Raw genomic sequence first — 24478 nt, forward strand, 5'->3', positions numbered from 1 at the left:
CCCCGTGTTTCCAGGAGGAAGGAAGGGCATTGAGCTCCGAGCGGAGCATTGTGCACGCCCGGGCCCCAAAGTCCCCCAAGGCAGGAAAGCAAATGAACGGAAAGATGGGGAGACAAGTGAGTGACGCTGTGTACCAAGGGTTATACAGTCACAGCGGGGAGGCAGCGGCAGAGGAGGCAACTGCCCTCCCCTCCCTTCCCTTCTCTTCTGTTCCCTCTCCCTTCCCTCCCCTCCTCCTTTTGCTGCACCGCACCAGTGCCTGCCTACTTTGTTTGAACCACTGATGCTTGCTGCCTCCCTTAGTGCTCTTATCGTGCACAACAGTGGTTGCTGGTGGCTTGTGGATTTGCAGCAGGCAGAGGGGGTGGAAGCAAGAGGCTCCTTTTGTCAGCACAAGAAAAGTGGCCAGCTCAGGTCGGCACGGATTGCGCATTCGGAGGGGGGTCAATCCTACCACTGCGCGGCACTCACAATACTGCTACACCACCACAGCGTAACACAGTTTAATACTACTATAACAACCTGCCTCACTCAATCTGCCTCATAGTACGCCAACCCCTGCAGATCAGAGGAAACCTCAAGTTAATCAGCTACATAGCCAACATGAGACTGCCCTAAAAAACAACCAGCTTGCCACCCTGTCAACCCACTTCGTAAACTGATCCGAGAAACCATGCAAGTCAGCTTGGAAATACACACAGGAACACAGTGGTTCAACAGAAGCAAAGAGCAGACTGCTCCAACTGCCTCCTCCAGCAGGGGGGCAGGGAAACGTCTCAGTCCATGGGATACAAGGGCTATAAGGAACTGCCCCACAATGAGGTCAGAAAAGCAAAGAAGGACACCGCAACAGGGAGGTAACAGACGGAAAAAGACCCCAGCCAGTACAACACCTCTTGTGAGCATTGACATAGCCCCCGGGGGCTCAAGGACTTCAAGGGATCAGCCCAGGATCACATAAAAATTTAAGCTACTAAAAGACACAGCCAGCGTCATCTTTTTAACTACTCCTCAAACCATTGGGCTCCCTGTCCCACTTATACTGAGAATCATAAAATTGTTCAATGTATCAACCATAAATGAATCAGACCTCAAACAAGCAAATGGCCACAATCAAGATCTAGACTCAGCCTTAGTCTCAAACTCAACAGAAAACCAAAATTGTTTGAATATCATTGCCAGGGCACAGCTGAGCCACCATGCAGGTGGTAAGGACTGCCCTGGCACACGAGACCTAACCTTAGTTGAAAGTCGACGATGTAAGACCAGGTTCAATTTCAACACTAAAGCACGGGCCACAAAGGGGGAAGACAATATCAGTCCTGCAGTGGCAGCCCTAAGCATCCACTTGCACTCTGGAAGCCTGTGCTCAGAAATCTACCCGGGAAGCCTAGATTTATGTCCCTACGAGCTCGATCAACAGCAATCAAACCCAGGGCCAGGACTAAACACAAAGCAAAGTCCCTTTGACCAGACTCACGACTCACCCCATGATAAGATTAAGGATGAGACAAGTTCTCGAAGTTCAAGAATAGGGAGCGAAAAAAACATTGGCCATAGTCCAAATTATGAAAAAACCAAACAACGGGGCAAAAGCTTAGAAGCTGAATGAGGACTCGACTACTCAGACCTTACTCAGCATGAATGGGATGCCCTCCTAGTATCTTACAGACCCAAGGCCGAATGGCTTAAGTGTCAACCTGAAGGGGCAGATACACTAGAAGGAATAGCACCCACACAGGAGAGTCCAGATATCACAAACTGTGGAAAATCATTGGCCAAGACCAAAGACATAAAGGGACAAGCGATAACTGAGCCCACACAAGGTAGTCCGCATCTCCTAGCCATCGGGAACCATCGGACCAACTGGGAAATGGGACCTGGTCTTCTCTGTTGAGAACCATCCAAACAATGGTCAATGCGCAAACATACCACTTACTTAAAATGGATAATTAAATTGAGGTCTTGAATGCAGTCGCAACCTATGTGTCTGGAGTAGACCAGAAAATAGCCGACCTGAGCAACTTGACCAAAAGATCTCAAGATAAAACAATGAACCCTACTCCAAAATGTACCTGATCCCCAATTCTGGAGAAATTAAGCTCACTTCCTAAAGTCATGGGGGAAGTCCTAGAGGACCTAAATGCCATATATAAAACAAAAACACACGTGGCTTAACCTCAAGAGGTGACCGCCAACTGTCTCATGAAGACACCTAGCCAGTTCCAGCCATTAGTTAAGGAATGGCCGAGGCAGGGTTTCCCAAAAAGAACAATTGATAGACAGAATGCAGAACAATGTCATACATTCACCCCAGTACAGATCCTGGGCCTAAATCCATTGTTTTTTTGCTCACCATACCATTCCAGTTTGGATCCAGCCATATGCAAATCAGTCTTGACCCTGCGCCAATGGGAACAGTCCAGCCCGAATTGCCAGGCTAGGTCCTCCCTGGACTGGAAACAAGCATCCTAGGACCGGTTTCGGGTTTTCAGCCCTCATCAGCCAGGATAGCTTCTCTCCAGTGGCATGGAGAGCACGGGACCCACGTCTGGGCACACCCATCCCACTTGGGGTGACAAATGCAAAAAGAACAATTGATGGACATAATGCAGAACAATGTCGTATATTCACCCCAGTACAGAGATCTGGGCCTAAATCCATTGTTATTTGCTCACCATGCCATTCCAGTTTGGACCCAGCCATATGTAAATCGGTCTTGACCCTGCACCCAATGGGAACAGTCCAGCCCGAACTGCCAGGCCAGGTCCTCCCTGGACTGGAAACAAGCTTCCTAGGACCGGGTTTGGGCTTTCAATCCTCATCAGCCAGGATAGCTTGACTCCAGTGGCATGGAGAGCACGGGACCCACGTCTGGGCATACTCATCCCACTCGGGGTGACAAATGCAAAAAGAACTATTGATGGACAGAATGCAGAACAATGTCATGCATTCACCCCAGGACAGAGATCTGGGCCTAAATTCTTTTTTTTTGCTCACCATGTCATTCCAGTTTGGACCCAGCCATATGCAAATCAGTCTTGACCCCACGCCCAATGGGAACAGTCCAGTCTGAATTGCCAGGCCAGGTCCTCCCTGGGCTGGAAACAAGCATCCTAGTCCTCTCTGCACCACTGGATTCAACCTAGCCTGGCTGATAAAGGGTGATGCCCTGAAACCGGTCCCAGGATGCTTGTTTCCGGTCCAGGGAGGACTTAGCTTGGCAGTTCGGGCTGGACTGTTCCCATAAGGAATAGGCTCAAGACTGATTTCCATATGGCTGGGTCCAAACTGTGGTGGTGTGGTGAGCAAGAGAATGATGGATTAACCCCTTGCATGCCCGCCCCTTTCCCCGCCCAGTGCCGCGCCTTTCATTAGCGGGCGGAGTTCATGACGAGCTGGACTCGTCATGGGCACAGCGCCACCGCAGCCCATGACGAGTCCAGCTCGTCATGGGCACTGAAGGGGTTAAACCCACATCCTTGTGACTGTGGGTAAATGTTTGCATTGTCCAGCATTCCGTTCATCAATTGTTTCTTTTGCATATGTTTCCCTAAGTGGGAAGGGTATGCCCGGACGTGGGTCCCATGCTCACTACACCACTGGATTCAAGCTAGCCTGGCTGATGAAGGGTGATGCCCTGAAACTGGTCCCAGGATGCTTGTTCCCGGTCCAGGGAGGACCTGGCTTGGCAGTTCGGGCTGGAATGTTCCCATAAGGAACAGGGTCGACTGATTTGCATATGGCTGGGTCCAAACTGGGGTGGTGAGGTGAGCAAAAGAATGATGGATTATACCCAGATCCTTGTGACTGGGGGTGAATGTTTGCAATTTCCAGCATTCCGTCTGTCAATTGTTTCTTTTGCATATGTCGCCGTAAGTGGGAAGGGTATGCGCAGATGTGTGTCCCATGCTCACTACACCACTGGATTCAAGCTAGCCTGGCTAATGAAGGGTGATGCCCTGAAACTGGTCCCAGGATGCTTGTTTCCGATCTACGGAGTACATGGCTTGGCAGTTTGGGATGGACTGTTCCCATAAGGAACAGGGTCAAGACTGATTTGCATATGGCTGGGTCCAAACTGGGGTGGTGTGGTGAGCAAAAGAATGATGGATTAAACCCAGATCCTTGTGATTGGGGTGAATGTTTGCATTGTCCAGCATTCCGTCCATCAATTGTTTCTTTTGCCTATGTCGCCCTAAGTGGGAAGGGTATGCCCAGATGTGGGTCCCGTGCTCACTACACCACTGGATTCAAGCTAGCCTGACTGATGAAGGGTGATGCCCTGAAACCGGTCCCAGGATGCTTGTTTCCGGTCCAGGGAGGACCTGACTTGGCAGTTCGGGCTGGACTGTTCCCATTAGGAACAGGGTCAAGACTGATTTGCATATGACCGGTTCCAAACTGGGGTGGTGTGGTGAGCAAAAACATGATGGATTAAACCCAGATCCATGTGACTGGGGGTGAATGTTTGCATTGTCCAGTATTCTGTCCTTCAATTGTTTCTTTTGCATATGAGGCAGGGTTTCCCACAGGGAACAACAGCTTAGGAAGCAAAGATAAGGTGACAAGGACTTCGCCAGATAAAAAAGGAGAAGCAACCATTGGACACAGAGGAGACACAATTGCCCCTTCGCAACACCAATTAACTAAAAAAGAGGACCATGAATCCACCTGCTCGATAGGAAAGAGCCCAAAAACAAAAAGGAGCAAAAAAAGGAAATCTCGAAACAAAAACCTGTCCAAACCAACTTGGCTGACAAAGCATGTTTTGTTTACTCGGCCCAACATAAGAAACACAGATGCCAACAGTGAACCCCCTTAGAAACTCCTCCTGTGAATACATTAACTGCAGCACAATACTTCAACATCAATGGTGTCCCCCAATGGAACTCAAGGACAAAACTTCACAATGACCTCATTAGTTTTGTACCATTCACCTAAGACATGCCTGCCAAACACAAGCAAGGATGACAATGCACAACAAGTAAGGCACACAAACTAAGACAAAGGGGGTGAGAGTAGTGTAATACCTACCAGCACAGAAGGCCAAGGAGACGAAAAGGGCGCACAGTATGGGGGAGTAGCACTTGGACCACATCCTATTCAAAAACTATATACAAGGCCCACCTCATGCCTGTGCTCAATCAAGTATAACCAAACATCTCATCTAGTAAGGACAATCAGCAACACTGAAACAGGGCTAAACTGTTGTCACACGCCTCAGGCCTGTCAGGACTTCATCAATTTAAAGCTTTAGGAGAATCACATTGTAAACAGGAGCAGGAACAGTGGTCCAGCATTGATGACCACTAATAGCACACAAGGGACAGCATCTACTCAAACACCTGTGGTTAATGCAACAACTCAAAATTCATCTGCATTAGAGGAGGGTAACAGGAGCGGGAGGGTACCACCTGGGTTCGAAAGACAGATCGCAAACCCTGTTCATGTAATCAATCATCAAGATGTTTGGGCCCCAAACTACCTGGAGCAGCTAGGGAAGGACGCCCAAAGAAACTGCCCCAAGGGGCCTACAGGCATTACCCTACTTCATCCAAAATACTGCTCACAGGGCAAGGAAGACATCTTAAACTGCGGGTACATCCTCAGACTCTGGAGGCAGATCCCAACTTTAGCATGGGTCTGATCAGCCGAAATTGAATCGGTCCAATTCATCAACCCTGGCCTAGGACAGCACAGCGACTCAACTAAGGCCACCTCGAAATTGGCAGACACCGCTAAAAAAATACAGATCAAAAGTAAACAATTCATGGACTGGAGGATCCTAGTGGAAGTTCATCTCGAACCTGGGTACCCGCTACCACTTACTTGGATAGAAAATGCATTGAATGCAAAACAGAGACCTGCACGAGCTCCATATTCAATCCTTAAGAAGGCGATAGGTGCCGCACCTAAACCAGATAAAGGACCTGACCCATATACCCACCCCCAGACTCAACAGAGGGTGGAGGAGATAAGCAATGAATGGGGATGGGTTATGAGTACCATCAACTGGAGAACAGCAATAGATTGAATTACCACCTTGAGCACTGGACCAAAAAAGACCACCTCTAAATTAAGCCTCTGCTCGTAGAATATCCATGGGCTCAAAGCCAAGATCAGCAGGCCTGATATACTGTGATACTTTCAATCTTTCTCAATATTAGCGCTTCAGGAAACCTGGACACCAGAACCGATCTCAATTCCGGGATTCTCCCACATCCTAATTCCAGCTAATAGAGAAGTAAAATTTGGACGATGGAAAGGTGGCCTAGGAGTATACTTATCAACAGCACTCACAATGAGTTAAACTGCTCCAACATCCGAACATGATAGATTTCAGACAATACATCTAACCCTTACAATCATGGGGAAAGGCCAGCGCTTTACACTGATAAACATCTGCATACCTTCAACGCGGAAAGATCACACAGAGCTGTCAAAATTGCTAGAGAACCACATCGCTGACATGGAAAATGACAATCCAAAAAGTCCATTAATATTGACAGGCGATTTTAATATGACACTAACAGGCCACATCATTAAAAGTGAAGTTACTAAGGCCCAGGAGTGGGAGTGGGACATCCCCAAACAAATTTATCTAGGCACAGCAAGGAAGGATCAAATGGGCACATCCCTGGTTGGGAAACTGGGGCATCTAGGGTTACGAGTCCTAAATGACTGCATCAATGGAGATATCCCTCCAGCCTTTTTGTTCCACTTTTTGGCACACAGTAAACTCCTTGAAAATTCCCACCCACGGGAAATTAGGCTCAAATGTAGCAGAATCCGATTGGGCTGCTTTTCTATCAGCTCATTTTAAATCTCATGCAGATATAAATCTAAATCTGCACGAGAACAAGCCAGACAATATAGGACCGAATCGTAGACTGGCACAGAATCGGGGGGCAGACAAGCCAAGGACCACTAAAATTAATCTTGAAGAGGTGCAGTGACAAATAACTAAAGGGTAGTACACCGGGGCTCCAGGGCCTAATGGGATCCCCCAAGCAATCTATAAAACCAACCTGGCTAAATGGGCAGAAGCAATGTGGCCACTTTTTTATTACAACCTAAATATGGGACGAATCCCACCCTCCCGGAGAGGTTCCATAATCTCACCAATTTTCAAAGGAGGGAATAAACTTCGCCCAGGAAACTATAGGCTGATAGCCCTGATTGATAATGAGGCCAAATATTATGCCGGAGTCCTACTTGGGCACCTCAGGGACTGGGCTGACTTGAACTCTGTCATCCCCCACAACCAAACAGGGTTCACCAGGAACACATGGACCATAACAAATATAATGGCCCTCTCGCTCATACTCAACCAGTGTATGGCCTCAAAGCATCCCCTTTACCTAGGTTATATTGACTTTCAGGCCACTTTTGATTGAGTACACCGGAATAGACTATGGGAAAAACTGAAAATCTGGCAACCCCACCCTACCTCATGAGAGCGATAGAAACCCTGCATTCCAACACTTGGGTAAGGATCAAACTGGGGAATGGAGACAAACTTTCAAGGGCCATCCCGACAACCAAAGGGCTCGAATAAGGGTGCGTGTTAGCACTGCTGTTATTCAATTTATTCCTTGCTGATCTTTTGCCAATACGTGAGTCCACCAACTCACACACCCTGATACTAGGGTCTGCTCAGCTATCCAATGACCTCTATGCTGACAATCTGGTGATACTAAGCAGAACACGAAGCAGCATGCAGCGTCTCATGAAAGCGACGGAGGAGTTCGCTGAGACCAACGGGATGAAAATAAACTGTAACAAACACAAAATAATGATATCTGGGAGAAAGGCCCTTAAAGGGAAGACCAGCTGGTACCTTGGATGGAGCAGAATAGACAAAAGAGACAGCTACAAATACCTTGGCCTCGCATTTCATAGTGATGGTTCTTTCAAGTCTCACAAAGAGGAGATCAAAAAGAAAGGGATGGCCCTCGCAGCAGGCTTGGCAGGGCTGGTCAGACATCTAAATGTAGCCCTCCTACATCCTGATTCTTGAAACTGCCAAAGCAAAAACAGTACCAGCCCTAGCCTATGGGTGTGAAGCGATGAGAGGCAGAGACGCCTTGGTCCTGTACAAAATCTTAGTTCGCATATACAGGCGAATCTTTCATCTCCCCAAAGTACCAGCACAGATCAGGCTTGAGTTTGGACTAATAAAGCAGTCTCGCACAAGAGGAGCAGCCTTTGCCGCTCTCTGCTATAAGATAAAAAACTTGGAGCTCGACTCTGTCACCTATTATGTTTGAGAAGAGATTCCAAAAAAGCCACATTCACTTTCTTACAAATATCTCAAAGATACTATCGAAATGCTAGGCCTGGCGGAACTGTGGCTGACCTCAGCAACTCAAGATCAATTCAAAAAGGCGGAATCAAAATTGTCTAAAATGTCAGCATCATTAGAGGACAGGGCAATCCTAGCAAAACGTCAACCCGCCTGGGTAGTACTGAACAGCTGTACATCCCTGAGACCTCAGCAGTACCTCGCGGAAGCTCTAAACCCCAAGCCAAAAAAACTATTCTTGTTCTATCGACTGGGCGGTTTCCTGTCGCTACCATTTATCAAACCCTGGATGAGGACAGCAAGTGACACGGCCTATAGGATGTGTGGCTTGGCAGTCAAAAACTTGGTCCACACCATCTGCCTCTGTGCAACCACACTAGAAATTCGCCTGAAACTTTTGCGCCCCCAATGGAAACAGCAAGGGGTGCGCACCTGCAGGGAAGCTATTATGACCTGCTTCAACTCATCAGATGCAAGCTCTATTGTCAGAACAGTAAAGTACATCTATGGTGTGGAAAAGGCACAGGGTTTAATACCCAAACTTGCCCTGACAACAGACTGATAACCGCCTCCTGACTGAGGAAATAATCACCTATTCAGACAGTGCCGATAAAATACCCTTCACCCTATTTGCCTCGCCATTCTCCAAGGCCTTCTTTGACTAATTAATTTTACCTCCTTGTTTTTTGATTGTGTACAAAACAAATATCTATAAGATACCGTTTTGTTTACAATTTAAATAACTAGTAATAGTATTGTACCTTTATTGGTTTTTATTGTAAATATTTTAAATAATCAAACAATAAACATATTTACTTACTATACCAGTGTAGGGTGTCAGAGCACTTCGCATCACACATACATTACACAGAGACAATCAATCGTGTGTTTGTGTATAGGAAAAGTTACATAGGCTAAAGGACTACAAGGTGTGGGAGTGACATGTCATCCATACTAGTAAGCAATATAGTGTAAGAGTGCTTGGCCTAGAGAAGTACAAATTCAGAATTGAAAAACGAACGCCGTAGTTGGGGGTTCTCTTTAATAACAAAAATCAATTTCTACCCAAATCTACCCTTTTTGCAACATTAATCTATGCTCTAATCTATACCTTGCAATGTGCATGCAGTCCTTTCATGAAAGTTAATAGCTCACTGTTCTATATTAGGATTTTAACTTCTAAATTGCATGTAACAAAAGGATAACTCTTTTAAAAGTATTAACCAACCGACCTATTGACATTATATGCAGTTTGTGTTCTGCATGGTACACTTTCGTTGCATCAGGCATATTAACCCTTTGCTCTACCGTACAGTGAGTCAAAACTCCAATCTCTCTCCAGGAAGACATTAATCAAAATAGTTGTTTTTACATTTGTATTGTTGCCTAGAATTTGCTGGAGGCAAGGATCACAGCAGCAGGTGCTTGAAAACCATAATAAACTTGCAAACACAGCGACCCCCCCAACCCCACCGAAGTCAGCACCCGGTGCAGTGGCACTGGTCGCACCACCCTACAGCCTGCCCTGGCCACTAGCGAAACGAACAGATTCTAAATCTGGTTAATCACTGCAATGACATAGAAACAGCGGGAAACATGAGTGTTTTCCACTATTGCTATGTCACAGTGAAGTTCAGACTGCTCTGAAATAGATGTCTGAAAGTCTGTCAGTGCACCGCCTTGCCCTCTGCGCTCTTATGTAGAGCAATGAGCAAAGGTTTGGGAGGGGAGGAGGAAGGGAGGCACACAAAGTGGTTGGGGTGAACACCTAAAGGTCAGGCATATATTTGCTACATTTGGGACAGGGAGGTTTGTCCATGTTATATATTCTGGGATTCTTGGTGTCATCGTTCTGAGTGATATTATAGACAACTCCAGCTTTGCTCTTGTTATGTATGTGATGTCACTCAGAACCCTGGGTGAAACACATCCCCATTATTCACTGTTACCCATCTATGATTCTATATATTATCTTTATTATTATTGCTGTGGTTGGTATTTTTACTATTATTAACAACACAGCTACTTATAATACAACTACTACCAACTATTATATTATTATTGGGAATGCTTACTTCTAATATTGGCGGTAGTAGCAGTAGGAGTAGTAATAGTAGCAGCAGCAGAAAAATAGAACTAGCATTATTATTACTGTTGCCATTACAACTACAGCTATTATTACTGTTGCTTTTATTATCATTATTAGTCGCATTAGTATTATCCTCGTTATTCTAAGCCATTCAAGAAAAAGGCCGCAGTAACCTTGCATGAATACCGTGAAGAAGGCGCACCCACCTTTGTTGCCACATTAATGTCAATTCTGCTGCCTCCACCTGATGAACGCTTCGTGACCTCGACAGGGATGTGGAACTGGATGTAGATTTTACAACACAATACGCTACAATACAATTCAATCAGTGCTTCCAATGGGCAGGTCGTGATCGGTCCTGGGTACCTGAAATTCTTACATTTCCATTTCATTTCAAAAGAGAGTTCCTGCACCTATCAATTGTGAAACAGGTACTTTGGGTTAGAGAGTACCTGCGCTTCTAAATGTGCATTTAAGGCACTGAACCCAATACAATACAGAGCCCAGTGCAATCCCTATTCTTCACTTTGCTGCCACCTGGTGTCTGTCACGAGAGTGCATTCTTATTCTTACTTGAGTTATGCATCAACACCTGGTAGCCGCCCTTCAAGCAGGGCTGCAACCAGATCCGAACTTTAGTGGGGCTAACAAGTCAACCAATGGGCCTGAGGGCTAACACATCAAACAATGGGGCGGAGCGATCCTGGGAGCCAATACAAGAAACAAGTAATAAACAGCGGACGAAGTGCATTAAAAAGTAAGGAAACTGATGCTGTGCACAATGGGGGCAGGGTGAGTAAGTGTGGGGGCAAAGTCACAGGGCAAAAAACCAAATATTCAGTATCCTTTTTCGGTCTTTTACCTTCAGGTAACTGTATATAAAACAAGGCAGAGCTTAAATGTAGAGGGAATGCAAGTTAGGTGAACCAGTGGGAAATGCATTGTTGCACATTATGAAACCTCATTAATTGATGCACTGCAGAGACCTGTGTCTGTAACCAGAAAGCGACAGACTTGAATCCTGGTCGGAGCAGTAGAGAATAGTTAGGGGCTTAACACAGGCCCCTGATGCTCCTGTGGCACCGCGGCCTGTGTTACGCCCCTTTCAAAAGCACAGTTCACTGCTCAGCTGGTAACTCCCTTCCAATACCACTCAAAAAGAATACATTTGTCATAAGGGACCATCAAGTGATTCCGTTAATTAAAGCCAACACCAGCTTACGAACTCCCTGTACTTTCGAGGATTGACGATTGTGCACATTTACATTTCTTTCGGGTGAGCAGGCACCCTGGCAAGAAGGCTTGTTTAGCTGTCTGTCCTTCCCTGGGTTTCAAAGCACAGGAGACTGCCAGCCTTCCACTTCAGCTTAAGCACTTCAGCTCTAAAATTAACTGTCCCAGGACAATTATCTTTTCATAGAAAGTAGGGGAACTGTTTTCCTTAAGTCATAAAAAGGTTTGGGCACTTCGTGCCCCTCCGATCCCGCCCACTTCGAATACTGGTGATCAATTGTATACACACTCGCCTCGTCAGGGGTAGTAAGCGCTATATAAATGCATTTACAATACAATACAATGCTGGTCAAACCTGAAATCATTATAACAAAGAGCTTTTAGTGGGTCTGACAGTGCTTGTAAAATACTAACACAAGTCTTTAAAAAGAGAATGAGGGATTTGACAACTAATAAGCAGCTTTTACAGCTTCTAAATCACAGCTCTTTTGAACCAGTATTCCAGGCTCCGCGGTATACACCACTCTCATATCTTATCGGGCGCAGCAGAACCCGCCATGCCGCACACAGTACTCCAAAGGTCAAGTCACACAAGAGTACAATGTTTGAAGTTTGCAAACAAACACTGTAACTAATTGCACTTCCGGCAATGCCACCTCTGATAGCCCCGACCTGAACTACGCAAGTCAGCCCGCTTCCTTTAATTTTCAATCCATGACAGACCAGCCGTTTAGTAGGCGGGGGAGGGGGCAGGGATGAGGGGTATACAATGGATGCACACTTTTAAGGACACACCCCCGGGATGAAACTGCCTTTGATCTTACTTGGAAAACCAAGAAGGCATGGGGCAGATTTGGCATTCCAGAAATAGCGCCTACATTAACACATAAATAGGGGTGCCCCGATACTTGTGAACATGCTAGGAGCTGTGCTGCAGACACACCGGCCCATTTAAGCCCCCTCCGGTACTTACCCACGTGGAGTGATGCAGCTTCGCAGACTTCTTCCCATGCTGAAAAAAGAGATTCTTGGGTGAGATACACGGGACGGTCACTCGGCAAACAATAACAGACATGCAGGTGGGGTGGGTGCCTACCAAGAGGGCGCTGTGCTGCTTCCATGCCTTCCACATGCAGGCGGGCAGGGAGACCGATAAATCCATGCTTTCTCACGCGTTCTGAGCCACATGTGTGAACGGGACTCACGGCGAAGTGTCACTCGGCACTTCCTACGAGAGCGGCTATCGCTGGAATGTGTCTTTCTCTGTATTTAAACTCGCGCAGCATTAGTCACAACCGACCTGTAGTAAGGGGCGTGGCATCCATTGTCCATGCTGCATGGCAGGGATTTCAGGCACTCGGGACTTTTCCATTCTTCAGTTCCGGCAGATCCTGTTCTGCGGCGTCTAATGATCGACAGTTTCTTAATCCTGGCAGCGGTCTCAGCCCCGACCCTTCCACTTTTAAGAGCCCCTGGGGGTCACTAGGATGTTGGAGTGACGGGATACATGCCCACATCGCTACACGTTTCCCTCAATATAAAGTGAAACATTCCATAGTTGGCCCCATGTACAAATGCAGGAATAAAACAGTACATTTGCGCTAGAAGGGGTCGAGTAATACATTTACCAGGGACAGCCGAGCCAGAGACGAGCCAAGGGTTTCTATTGGCTCTAAGTCTATCATCCAACAAACGGCATGCAAACAAATGTTAAAGTCTCTTAAAAAAGTATGACTTTAACATGTGGAAGCGTTTCACCTTAGTACGTCAGATCATATCACTTCATTTAGATGCATTTATTAAAAATGATAGTTTTTAAGTAGGAACTTAGAAATCTTCATTTCACCCCGGATGACTATCTCATTAATGCACTAAGAGGTAAGTTAGTTAATTGTCATATGTACACCTATGTGGCCTCGAGCATCCCTATAGTCTAATAAACAAGACGGGTTCTTGTAAAGTGAACATACCAAATTTCAAGGTGCTCTGAAATGTGATAATGTAGAAAAAGGAGGCATGGTGAAATAAGAGATTTGCCTAGGATCACCCTCCCACTTTGGTAAGGCGGGGAAGCTGGGACTGATCCCACGCTTTTTAGTTTTTGTGCATTGTGGCCACTAAATAGGGCTCGCTTTCTCTCTCCTGTTTTACATCAAAGGTTAATGCTTTGTTCCTGGTGCATGAGGTTAGAGTGTGGGTGGCAGGCAAAAAACACCTGAAAGCTAGGCTCTTTTTGACTTGGGAGTCCAAGACAATCTCAAGCTGAGCCAGAGCTAGCCTAGGTTGAGCTTTCAGTGACTTGTCCACCTCTCATCTGCATCTATACATTTACATCTACATGTGGGTGCATAATTAGTAATTATACTGATTAACCCTCCTCCTGGTGCTCCTCCTCCTAATCCTTTCACATTGAGTTGGCTCAGCCCATGCCAGCCCCTTTTCACAAGCATGTCTTTTTTCTTAATTGACTGCCCATAGTCTTTTTCCAATTCAAATTATCCATCCATTATAAAGCTCTCCACACTCCCTCGAGGTGACCTGTATTTACAAAAGCATAAAACGTATTGTAGGTGCCTCTATAAAGACATGGGGAAGTGATGGGCAATTTAAAGGGCTGGGATGAGGAGCACTAGGACTCAGGGTATTGAAGATTACAATTAAGTAAAATAAAAGTTACCCCTTCGTCTGTGCTTCTTGCCCCAGTCCCAACACATTGAGGATGTATCAACGCTTCAAAAGCTGGACCGAAAATGCAATTTAGAGATGCATCAAAAATATATATTTTACACAGGAAAACCAAATACGTTTGACACAATTACTTTGATGCAGCTTGTAAAACACCTGAAGCAAAATTAACAGAATATTATCAAACACACTTAGACTATAATTATAAAAAACATTTTTTCGGAGTGCACTAAAGCTATATCTACAGCCCCTGCCTAAAAGTAGGACCAGACCTGACTGAATACCCCTGATCATTTTTAGTTTACTTCTTGACCTGCCACGACGTATGCTTGTGAAATCGCTTTGCAGACCCAGCGGCTTAACGTAGCTATGGAGTACTGTTTACCATTATTGGCAACCACATAAGATACAAATAAAGCATTTGTTTTTACAACAGTGCTTAGTTTTTTAGCAATAAACTAAAAAAGATGTTTTAAGATCCCAAAAATATAAACTAACACGTTTCTTTTAATATCCAAAGTGTATGAAATGGGATTGGAAGAATTTTGATCCGAAGCCAGTTACACAATTTTATGAGCCAAATGAAAATTACTCTGCACCTTAGATCTAAGTTTCAACTCTGGTTTCACCATTACCATATCAGTTAAAAACCTAAGGCTCCCACTTCTAATTCACACAACCTTTCAGTGGACGTGATTGCCAATACAAATGCTACCTACACTGACAACTAAGAAATACTTTCATTGAACGATTCAAAAGATCCTTTCTGCCACCCATCATCCAACACTGCTGGCAAATCACAGGTTGCATTAAGATTAGGAATTAATAATTTTCTTAGTCTGAAACTCTTTATGAGTCTGAAAGCTAAAGGAAAGATTTGTAAATTATCACAGCAAGATTTTCTGATGGATCTTATTGACAGCTACTGGGCTGTAATAGTAGTTATTGGTAACGCTCTGAAAATCCCATCCCTTAAAAATTCCAGAATTTCGAATTGATTACATGATTACACTATCAAACACTTTGCTCCACACCACTTTTCAAAGTTTCTCTAGTGCTCAGCATTGGAGGATAAAGTTGATGGCTTGAATATCTTAAGCTACCTCCTAAGAACAGCCTACAAGCTGGAGAGCTCATCTTTTAAGATCCAGAGAGGGAGACGTAGATTTGCTAACTACTTTTGCATCAGATTTGAAAATCTGAAAGGTAAAGAATGAACTGAAAGAGAAAATGATTGCTCAATTGCCATCGTCTGTAGTAATGGAAACCAGTGGTTACGTCGGCAAAGTGCGCTATGAGAATTACTGTTACTCTCTTCCCTGAATCTTCAGAAGCACTTTCGCGAGGAAGAGGATTGGGTGAAATGCATATATTATTCTGCTTTGCCACTGAACTGACAGAGGATCTACCGCCAAAGCAGGAGCACCATCTGTTTGTGTACAAAAGCGTAATAACAGAGGCTTGTCTGGCAAAAAGATTCAATCAAGGATCTCCTGTTTCAATGGATAATCTAGACTTGATGGCAAATTCTGACTGAGTCTGTCTGCCAGAACATTCTATTTCCCTGGAAGATACATGGCTTGTAGGTTTAAGACATTCTATTTCACCTAAGCATATACCGGATACACTATCTGCGCTAAAAACAATATTCTAATTTATTAGAATTTGGGTCTCTAGTTGACAGAGGTATGCACCCTGTACAAGAAGGGACCAGAATCCTAGTCAGGGAAAGTGACAACACAATCTAAATTATACTATGCTCACCCTCTGGCAGTTTGGTCCAAAGCAGGCAGGCTTAACTTAGAAGGCAATGTGTAAAGAATTTGTGCAATAACTCATAAAGTAACACAGTGAAAACACCACAAAAAGACTCAATGCCAGGTTAGAAAAATTGATTATGATTTTATAAATAAAATATCAACAAAACAAAGAAAATCCAATTAGTAGATCCTGAGATATGTAATTTTAAAGATTTAGGTGAAAATAGCACATGAAAGCTCAAAGCGCCAACTGTGGCTATCTGGTCATGCTGGACAGGGACAAAGTCACAAGTTCAGGCCGACTGCGATGGAGCTCAGACTGGCTAAAGGCATCTACTTAGGCCGGTAAAAACAGTACCTTAAATCCTGGTCCACGGTTTGCGCAGCGTTACTTTGCGAGGCTTCACGCCATCCCGCTTCGGCTCTGAGAGGTGGTGAGGCAAGGCTTTGTGGGGCTTGGTGTCGCTGTGTGTTGGTCCAGGGGAGCTGCGTGGAGAGGCTTTGCGGGGCTTAGCATCACTGTGGGTCAATCCCGGGGAGCTGCGTGGCGAGGGTTTGTAGGACTTCGTGCCACCCGGTGTCGATTCCGGTAGAAGCTGCTTGGCGAGCTTTGTGGGTCTTTGCATCGGTTCCGATGAGGACCACAGAAGGTAGAGCACATTAGGCCCACTTCCAAGGTTTCAGGACTGGGGTGGCACCACTTGGCAGGGCAGACTCACAGCTTGCATATGCAGGTGGTTCATGTTTTTGAATCCCTGAGACTTGGGAACAGGAGGCAAGCCAGCAAGCCCTCGAAGTCATTCTATGTTCCAGTGATGCAGGTCCATTCCTCCTCACCCAGGCAGAGGAAAAATAGGCAGCTCTGCAAAGCAGAGTCCAGCAAAGCAATAGTCGTGCAGAGTGGCAGTCATTTCAGCAGCACAGTAGTTCTTCTCCCTGGCAGAGTAGTCACAGGCCCAGAAGTGTACTGTCTTGGTTGGGTCAGAGACTCAGCACATTTTTTTGTGTGGAATTTTATATAGTGCAAACTCGACCCGAAGGTATCAGAGTACTTTATATGAGCAGCAGTTGTGTTACATACCAACACAGTCTTATACCCAAATGTGCCTTTGAAGTGCGGGAGCCTTCAAAGAGTGAATTTGAAGTGCACAAGTATCCCTTTCAGTCCAGTCCTGTCTGCCAGGCTATCTGTGGTGGGTCGTCAGTCCTTTGTGAGGGGTCAGGCCACTACCTATTGAAGTGTAAGTGTTAACCCCTTTCTCGCTCCCTGCCCAGGAAAGGCCCATCAGAATGCAGATGTTTGTAGAAGGATACTCAGCCACACCTAGCCTTCCTGTGTTTGTGGCTGTCTGGAGTGAATTCACAAAGTTTAGCACTCCCTCAGCCCAAACATGTATTCTTGACAGGCTGTAAGACACACAAAGAGCGGTAAGAGCAGAAAACTATCAATTTTCTAAAAGTGGCATTTCTAAAACAGCAATATTGAATTCAGCTTTACCAGCAAAAGAGGCGTTATCATTAACATTCCAGAGATATGAAACACAATGCAGCCACTTCTATCTATTCAGGAATTACAGCTGAAAGGTATTTTAAGGAAGTCCCCATATTAGCCTATAAGAGGAGTAGGCCACACAGTAGTGAGAAATGAATTTGGGTGTTTGTCACTACTAGGAAATGCAAAACATAAAAGTACATGTCCTACCTTTTACTTGCATAGCACCCTGCCATATGGGCTACCTAGGGCCTACCTTAGGGATGGCGTATTTGTAACAAAAGGGTAGTTCAAGGCTTGGTAAGTAGTTTTAAATGGCAACTCAAAGTGGAAGTAAACTACACAAAAAGGCCCTACAGTGGCAGCCCTGAGACATGATTAGAGGACTAATTAGGTGGGTGGCAGAAACAGTGCTGTAGGTCGACTAGTAGCATTTAACTTACAGGCCCTGGGCACATGTAGTGCAGTTTCTTAGGGACTTATAAGTACATTAAATATGCCAATTAGGTATGAATCAATGTTGCCATGTTTTAGGGAGAGAGCACATGCACTTTTCCATTGGTTATCCGTAGTAAAGTGTGCAGAGTCCTAAAGCCAGCAAAAACAAGTATAGAAAAATAGAGGGAGGCAGACAAAAAGTTGGAGGGAGATCACCTTAAGGCTGTCAGGTTTAACATCATTCCTACCTATTTGTTTCACAGAGTGTTTGGCTATACAGTTGTTGGTTTTTAAAACCACTCCTTTCCCTTTTTTTTAAAAAAATTTTTTTTTATTCATCATCATCAAGAATTACATTTAATGATACATTTCATTATGCAGTTTCATCAAAAAGAAAGAAATAAAAAAAACCAAAGAATTAAAAATAAGAAAAACAAGACATGATTAGGCCAAGAATTAATGGAAAACTAGTCGATTGCCCCCAATCAAAACGGAGAGTGTCATTATTTTAATCTTTTTCAAGCCTCTCTTTCCAATAGGCAATAGGGGCCCATATCCGATTCCCCATTTACCTTGTCTTCCATCCTTTTTTATCGTACAAGGCTTTTTCTAATGCATATACAGCTAATAATCATGATAGCCATTGTTGAAATGTTGGCGGATTTGGATCTTTCCACATTGTTGCGACACAAAGTCGGCTCAAAGTCATCGCTATATATATAAACTCAAATTGGGGTATTTCTACACCATCCCTAGTTACCCCCAGGACCATAACTTCGTTAGTTATAGTAATTTTAATCCCTAGTGCTCTATCCAAAAATTGCTCTATTGAGTTCTTAAATAGATCCAAGGCGGGGCAAGCAGCAAACATATGTATAGTATCTGCCTGTGTTGCCTGGCATCTTGGGCAAACCACTCCCGTCGTTCCACCCCATTGAGCAATTCTGTGTGGGGTGTAATAGAGCTCAAACATGGTCTTATATTGCTGGACTTGTAAGGTGGCTACTCTTAACACTGAATTTAATAGCTTGAACGCTTTTTCAACCTCGTTCCCAGATAAATTCAATTTAATGTTCCATTTTTCTATAACCTTTGCACAATCGTCCTCCTTATGCCTGGTCAATTCCCCGTATACCTGGGATATTGAGCAGCCCTTCTTATCTCTTAGAATTTCCATGATTTCAACTCTCCGATAGTTAATATCCCCTCCCTGTTTTTTTAACAAAGCTGATCTTATTTGAAGGTATTTAAAAAAGTCCCTACGGTCTAAGCTATATAACTGCTAACATTCTTCAGTTCCGGCAGATCCTGTTCTGCGGCGTCTAATGATCGACAGTTTCTTAATCCTGGCAGCGGTCTCAGCCCCGACCCTTCCACTTTTAAGAGCCCCTGGGGGTCACTAGGATGTTGGAGTGACGGGATACATGCCCACATCGCTACACGTTTCCCTCAATATAAAGTGAAACATTCCATAGTTGGCCCCATGTACAAATGCAGGAATAAAACAGTACATTTGCGCTAGAAGGGGTCGAGTAATACATTTACCAGGGACAGCCGAGCCAGAGACGAGCCAAGGGTTTATATTGGCTCTAAGTCTATCATCCAACAAACGGCATGCAAACAAATGTTAAAGTCTCTTAAAAAAGTATGACTTTAACATGTGGAAGCGTTTCACCTTAGTACGTCAGATCATATCACTTCATTTAGATGCATTTATTAAAAATGATAGTTTTTAAGTAGGAATTTAGAAATCTTCATTTCACCCCGGATGACTATCTCATTAATGCACTAAGAGGTAAGTTAGTTAATTGTCATATGTACACCTATGTGGCCTCGAGCATCCCTATAGTCTAATAAACAAGACGGGTTCTTGTAAAGTGAACATACCAAATTTCAAGGTGCTCTGAAATGTGATAATGTAGAAAAAGGAGGCATGGTGAAATAAGAGATTTGCCTAGGATCACCCTCCCACTTTGGTAAGGCGGGGAAGCTGGGACTGATCCCACGCTTTTTAGTTTTTGTGCATTGTGGCCACTAAATAGGGCTCGCTTTCTCTCTCCTGTTTTACATCAAAGGTTAATGCTTTGTTCCTGGTGCATGAGGTTAGAGTGTGGGTGGCAGGCAAAAAACACCTGAAAGCTAGGCTCTTTTTGACTTGGGAGTCCAAGACAATCTCAAGCTGAGCCAGAGCTAGCCTAGGTTGAGCTTTCAGTGACTTGTCCACCTCTCATCTGCATCTATACATTTACATCTACATGTGGGTGCATAATTAGTAATTATACTGATTAACCCTCCTCCTGGTGCTCCTCCTCCTAATCCTTTCACATTGAGTTGGCTCAGCCCATGCCAGCCCCTTTTCACAAGCATGTCTTTTTTCTTAATTGACTGCCCATAGTCTTTTTCCAATTCAAATTATCCATCCATTATAAAGCTCTCCACACTCCCTCGAGGTGACCTGTATTTACAAAAGCATAAAACGTATTGTAGGTGCCTCTATAAAGACATGGGGAAGTGATGGGCAATTTAAAGGGCTGGGATGAGGAGCACTAGGACTCAGGGTATTGAAGATTACAATTAAGTAAAATAAAAGTTACCCCTTCGTCTGTGCTTCTTGCCCCAGTCCCAACACATTGAGGATGTATCAACGCTTCAAAAGCTGGACCGAAAATGCAATTTAGAGATGCATCAAAAATATATATTTTACACAGGAAAACCAAATACGTTTGACACAATTACTTTGATGCAGCTTGTAAAACACCTGAAGCAAAATTAACAGAATATTATCAAACACACTTAGACTATAATTATAAAAAACATTTTTTCGGAGTGCACTAAAGCTATATCTACAGCCCCTGCCTAAAAGTAGGACCAGACCTGACTGAATACCCCTGATCATTTTTAGTTTACTTCTTGACCTGCCACGACGTATGCTTGTGAAATCGCTTTGCAGACCCAGCGGCTTAACGTAGCTATGGAGTACTGTTTACCATTATTGGCAACCACATAAGATACAAATAAAGCATTTGTTTTTACAACAGTGCTTAGTTTTTTAGCAATAAACTAAAAAAGATGTTTTAATATCCCAAAAATATAAACTAACACGTTTCTTTTAATATCCAAAGTGTATGAAATGGGATTGGAAGAATTTTGATCCGAAGCCAGTTACACAATTTTATGAGCCAAATGAAAATTACTCTGCACCTTAGATCTAAGTTTCAACTCTGGTTTCACCATTACCATATCAGGTAAAAACCTAAGGCTCCCACTTCTAATTCACACAACCTTTCAGTGGACGTGATTGCCAATACAAATGCTACCTACACTGACAACTAAGAAATACTTTCATTGAACGATTCAAAAGATCTTTTCTGCCACCCATCATCCAACACTGCTGGCAAATCACAGGTTGCATTAAGATTAGGAATTAATAATTTTCTTAGTCTGAAACTCTTTATGAGTCTGAAAGCTAAAGGAAAGATTTGTAAATTATCACAGCAAGATTTTCTGATGGATCTTATTGACAGCTACTGGGCTGTAATAGTAGTTATTGGTAACGCTCTGAAAATCCCATCCCTTAAAAAATCCAGAATTTCGAATTGATTACATGATTACACTATCAAACACTTTGCTCCACACCACTTTTCAAAGTTTCTCTAGTGCTCAGCATTGGAGGATAAAGTTGATGGCTTGAATATCTTAAGCTACCTCCTAAGAACAGCCTACAAGCTGGAGAGCTCATCTTTTAAGATCCAGAGAGGGAGACGTAGATTTGCTAACTACTTTTGCATCAGATTTGAAAATCTGAAAGGTAAAGAATGAACTGAAAGAGAAAATGATTGCTCAATTGCCATCGTCTGTAGTAATGGAAACCAGTGGTTACGTCGGCAAAGTGCGCTATGAGAATTACTGTTACTCTCTTCCCTGAATCTTCAGAAGCACTTTCGCGAGGAAGAGGATTGGGTGAAATGCATATATTATTCTGCTTTGCCACTGAACTGACAGAGGATCTACCGCCAAAGCAGGAGCACCATCTGTTTGTGTACAAAAGCGTAATAACAGAGGCTTGTCTGGCAAAAAGATTCAATCAAGGATCTCCTGTTTCAATGGATAATCTAGACTTGATGGCAAATTCTGACTGAGTCTGTCTGCCAGAACATTCTATTTCCCTGGAAGATACATGGCTTGTAGGTTTAAGACATTCTATTTCACCTAAGCATATACCGGATACACTATCTGCGCTAAAAACAATATTCTAATTTATTAGAATTTGGGTCTCTAGTTGACAGAGGTATGCACCCTGTACAAGAAGGGACCAGAATCCTAGTCAGGGAAAGTGACAACACAATCTAAATTATACTATGCTCACCCTCTGGCAGTTTGGTCCAAAGCAGGCAGGCTTAACTTAGAAGGCAATGTGTAAAGAATTTGTGCAATAACTCATAAAGTAACACAGTGAAAACACCACAAAAAGACTCAATGCCAGGTTAGAAAAATTGATTATGATTTTATAAATAAAATATCAACAAAACAAAGAAAATCCAATTAGTAGATCCTGAGATATGTAATTTTAAAGATTTAGGTGAAAATAGCACATGAAAGCTCAAAGCGCCAACTGTGGCTATCTGGTCATGCTGGACAGGGACAAAGTCACAAGTTCAGGCCGACTGCGATGGAGCTCAGACTGGCTAAAGGCATCTACTTAGGCCGGTAAACACAGTACCTTAAATCCTGGTCCACGGTTTGCGCAGCGTTACTTTGCGAGGCTTCACGCCATCCCGCTTCGGCTCTGAGAGGTTGTGCGGCAAGGCTTTGTGGGGCTTGGTGTCGCTGTGTGTTGGTCCAGGGGAGCTGTGTGGAGAGGCTTTGCGGGGCTTAGCATCACTGTGGGTCAATCCCGGGGAGCTGCGTGGCGAGGGTTTGTAGGACTTCGTGCCACCCGGTGTCGATTCCGGTAGAAGCTGCTTGGCGAGCTTTGTGGGTCTTTGCATCGGTTCCGATGAGGACCACAGAAGGTAGAGCACATTAGGCCCACTTCCAAGGTTTCAGGACTGGGGTGGCACCACTTGGCAGGGCAGACTCACAGCTTGCATATGCAGGTGGTTCATGTTTTTGAATCCCTGAGACTTGGGAACAGGAGGCAAGCCAGCAAGCCCTCGAAGTCATTCTATGTTCCAGTGATGCAGGTCCATTCCTCCTCACCCAGGCAGAGGAAAAATAGGCAGCTCTGCAAAGCAGAGTCCAGCAAAGCAATAGTCGTGCAGAGTGGCAGTCATTTCAGCAGCACAGTAGTTCTTCTCCCTGGCAGAGTAGTCACAGGCCCAGAAGTGTACTGTCTTGGTTGGGTCAGAGACTCAGCACATTTTTTTGTGTGGAATTTTATATAGTGCAAACTCGACCCGAAGGTATCAGAGTACTTTATATGAGCAGCAGTTGTGTTACATACCAAAACAGTCTTATACCCAAATGTGCCTTTGAAGTGCGGGAGCCTTCAAAGAGTGAATTTGAAGTGCACAAGTATCCCTTTCAGTCCAGTCCTGTCTGCCAGGCTATCTGTGGTGGGTCGTCAGTCCTTTGTGAGGGGTCAGGCCACTACCTATTGAAGTGTAAGTGTTAACCCCTTTCTCGCTCCCTGCCCAGGAAAGGCCCATCAGAATGCAGATGTTTGTAGAAGGATACTCAGCCACACCTAGCCTTCCTGTGTTTGTGGCTGTCTGGAGTGAATTCACAAAGTTTAGCACTCCCTCAGCCCAAACATGTATTCTTGACAGGCTGTAAGACACACAAAGAGCGGTAAGAGCAGAAAACTATCAATTTTCTAAAAGTGGCATTTCTAAAACAGCAATATTGAATTCAGCTTTACCAGCAAAAGAGGCGTTATCATTAACATTCCAGAGATATGAAACACAATGCAGCCACTTCTATCTATTCAGGAATTACAGCTGAAAGGTATTTTAAGGAAGTCCCCATATTAGCCTATAAGAGGAGTAGGCCACACAGTAGTGAGAAATGAATTTGGGTGTTTGTCACTACTAGGAAATGCAAAACATAAAAGTACATGTCCTACCTTTTACTTGCATAGCACCCTGCCATATGGGCTACCTAGGGCCTACCTTAGGGATGGCGTATTTGTAACAAAAGGGTAGTTCAAGGCTTGGTAAGTAGTTTTAAATGGCAACTCAAAGTGGAAGTAAACTACACAAAAAGGCCCTACAGTGGCAGCCCTGAGACATGATTAGAGGACTAATTAGGTGGGTGGCAGAAACCGTGCTGTAGGTCGACTAGTAGCATTTAACTTACAGGCCCTGGGCACATGTAGTGCAGTTTCTTAGGGACTTATAAGTACATTAAATATGCCAATTAGGTATGAATCAATGTTGCCATGTTTTAGGGAGAGAGCACATGCACTTTTCCATTGGTTATCCGTAGTAAAGTGTGCAGAGTCCTAAAGCCAGCAAAAACAAGTATAGAAAAAT

The 24478-nt window shown here is 44.3% G+C and overlaps 1 protein-coding gene across 2 annotated transcripts in view; it reads right to left on the reverse strand.

Annotated features, from left to right (window-relative positions):
* LOC146823290 (rho GTPase-activating protein 6-like) overlaps positions 1–12953 on the reverse strand; it is a 1132600-nt gene extending 1119647 nt beyond the window's left edge. The window contains exons 1-2 of one of the 2 annotated variants that reach the window (XM_085607628.1): positions 12727–12885; positions 12604–12642 (exon numbers count right to left, since the gene is read on the reverse strand). In XM_085607628.1, coding sequence (XP_085463754.1) covers positions 12604–12642; positions 12727–12792 — 105 coding nt within the window. In that variant the 5' untranslated portion in view covers positions 12793–12885. Of the gene's footprint in view, positions 1–12603; positions 12643–12726 lie in introns of both variants that reach the window. The other variant, XM_085607627.1, reaches the window with a different exon arrangement.
* Between the last annotated feature and the right edge of the window lie 11525 nt (positions 12954–24478).

Source organism: Triturus cristatus, chromosome 5_2, assembly GCF_964204655.1.
Source record: "Triturus cristatus chromosome 5_2, aTriCri1.1, whole genome shotgun sequence".
In the NCBI taxonomy this organism is placed as follows: Eukaryota; Metazoa; Chordata; class Amphibia; order Caudata; family Salamandridae; genus Triturus; species Triturus cristatus.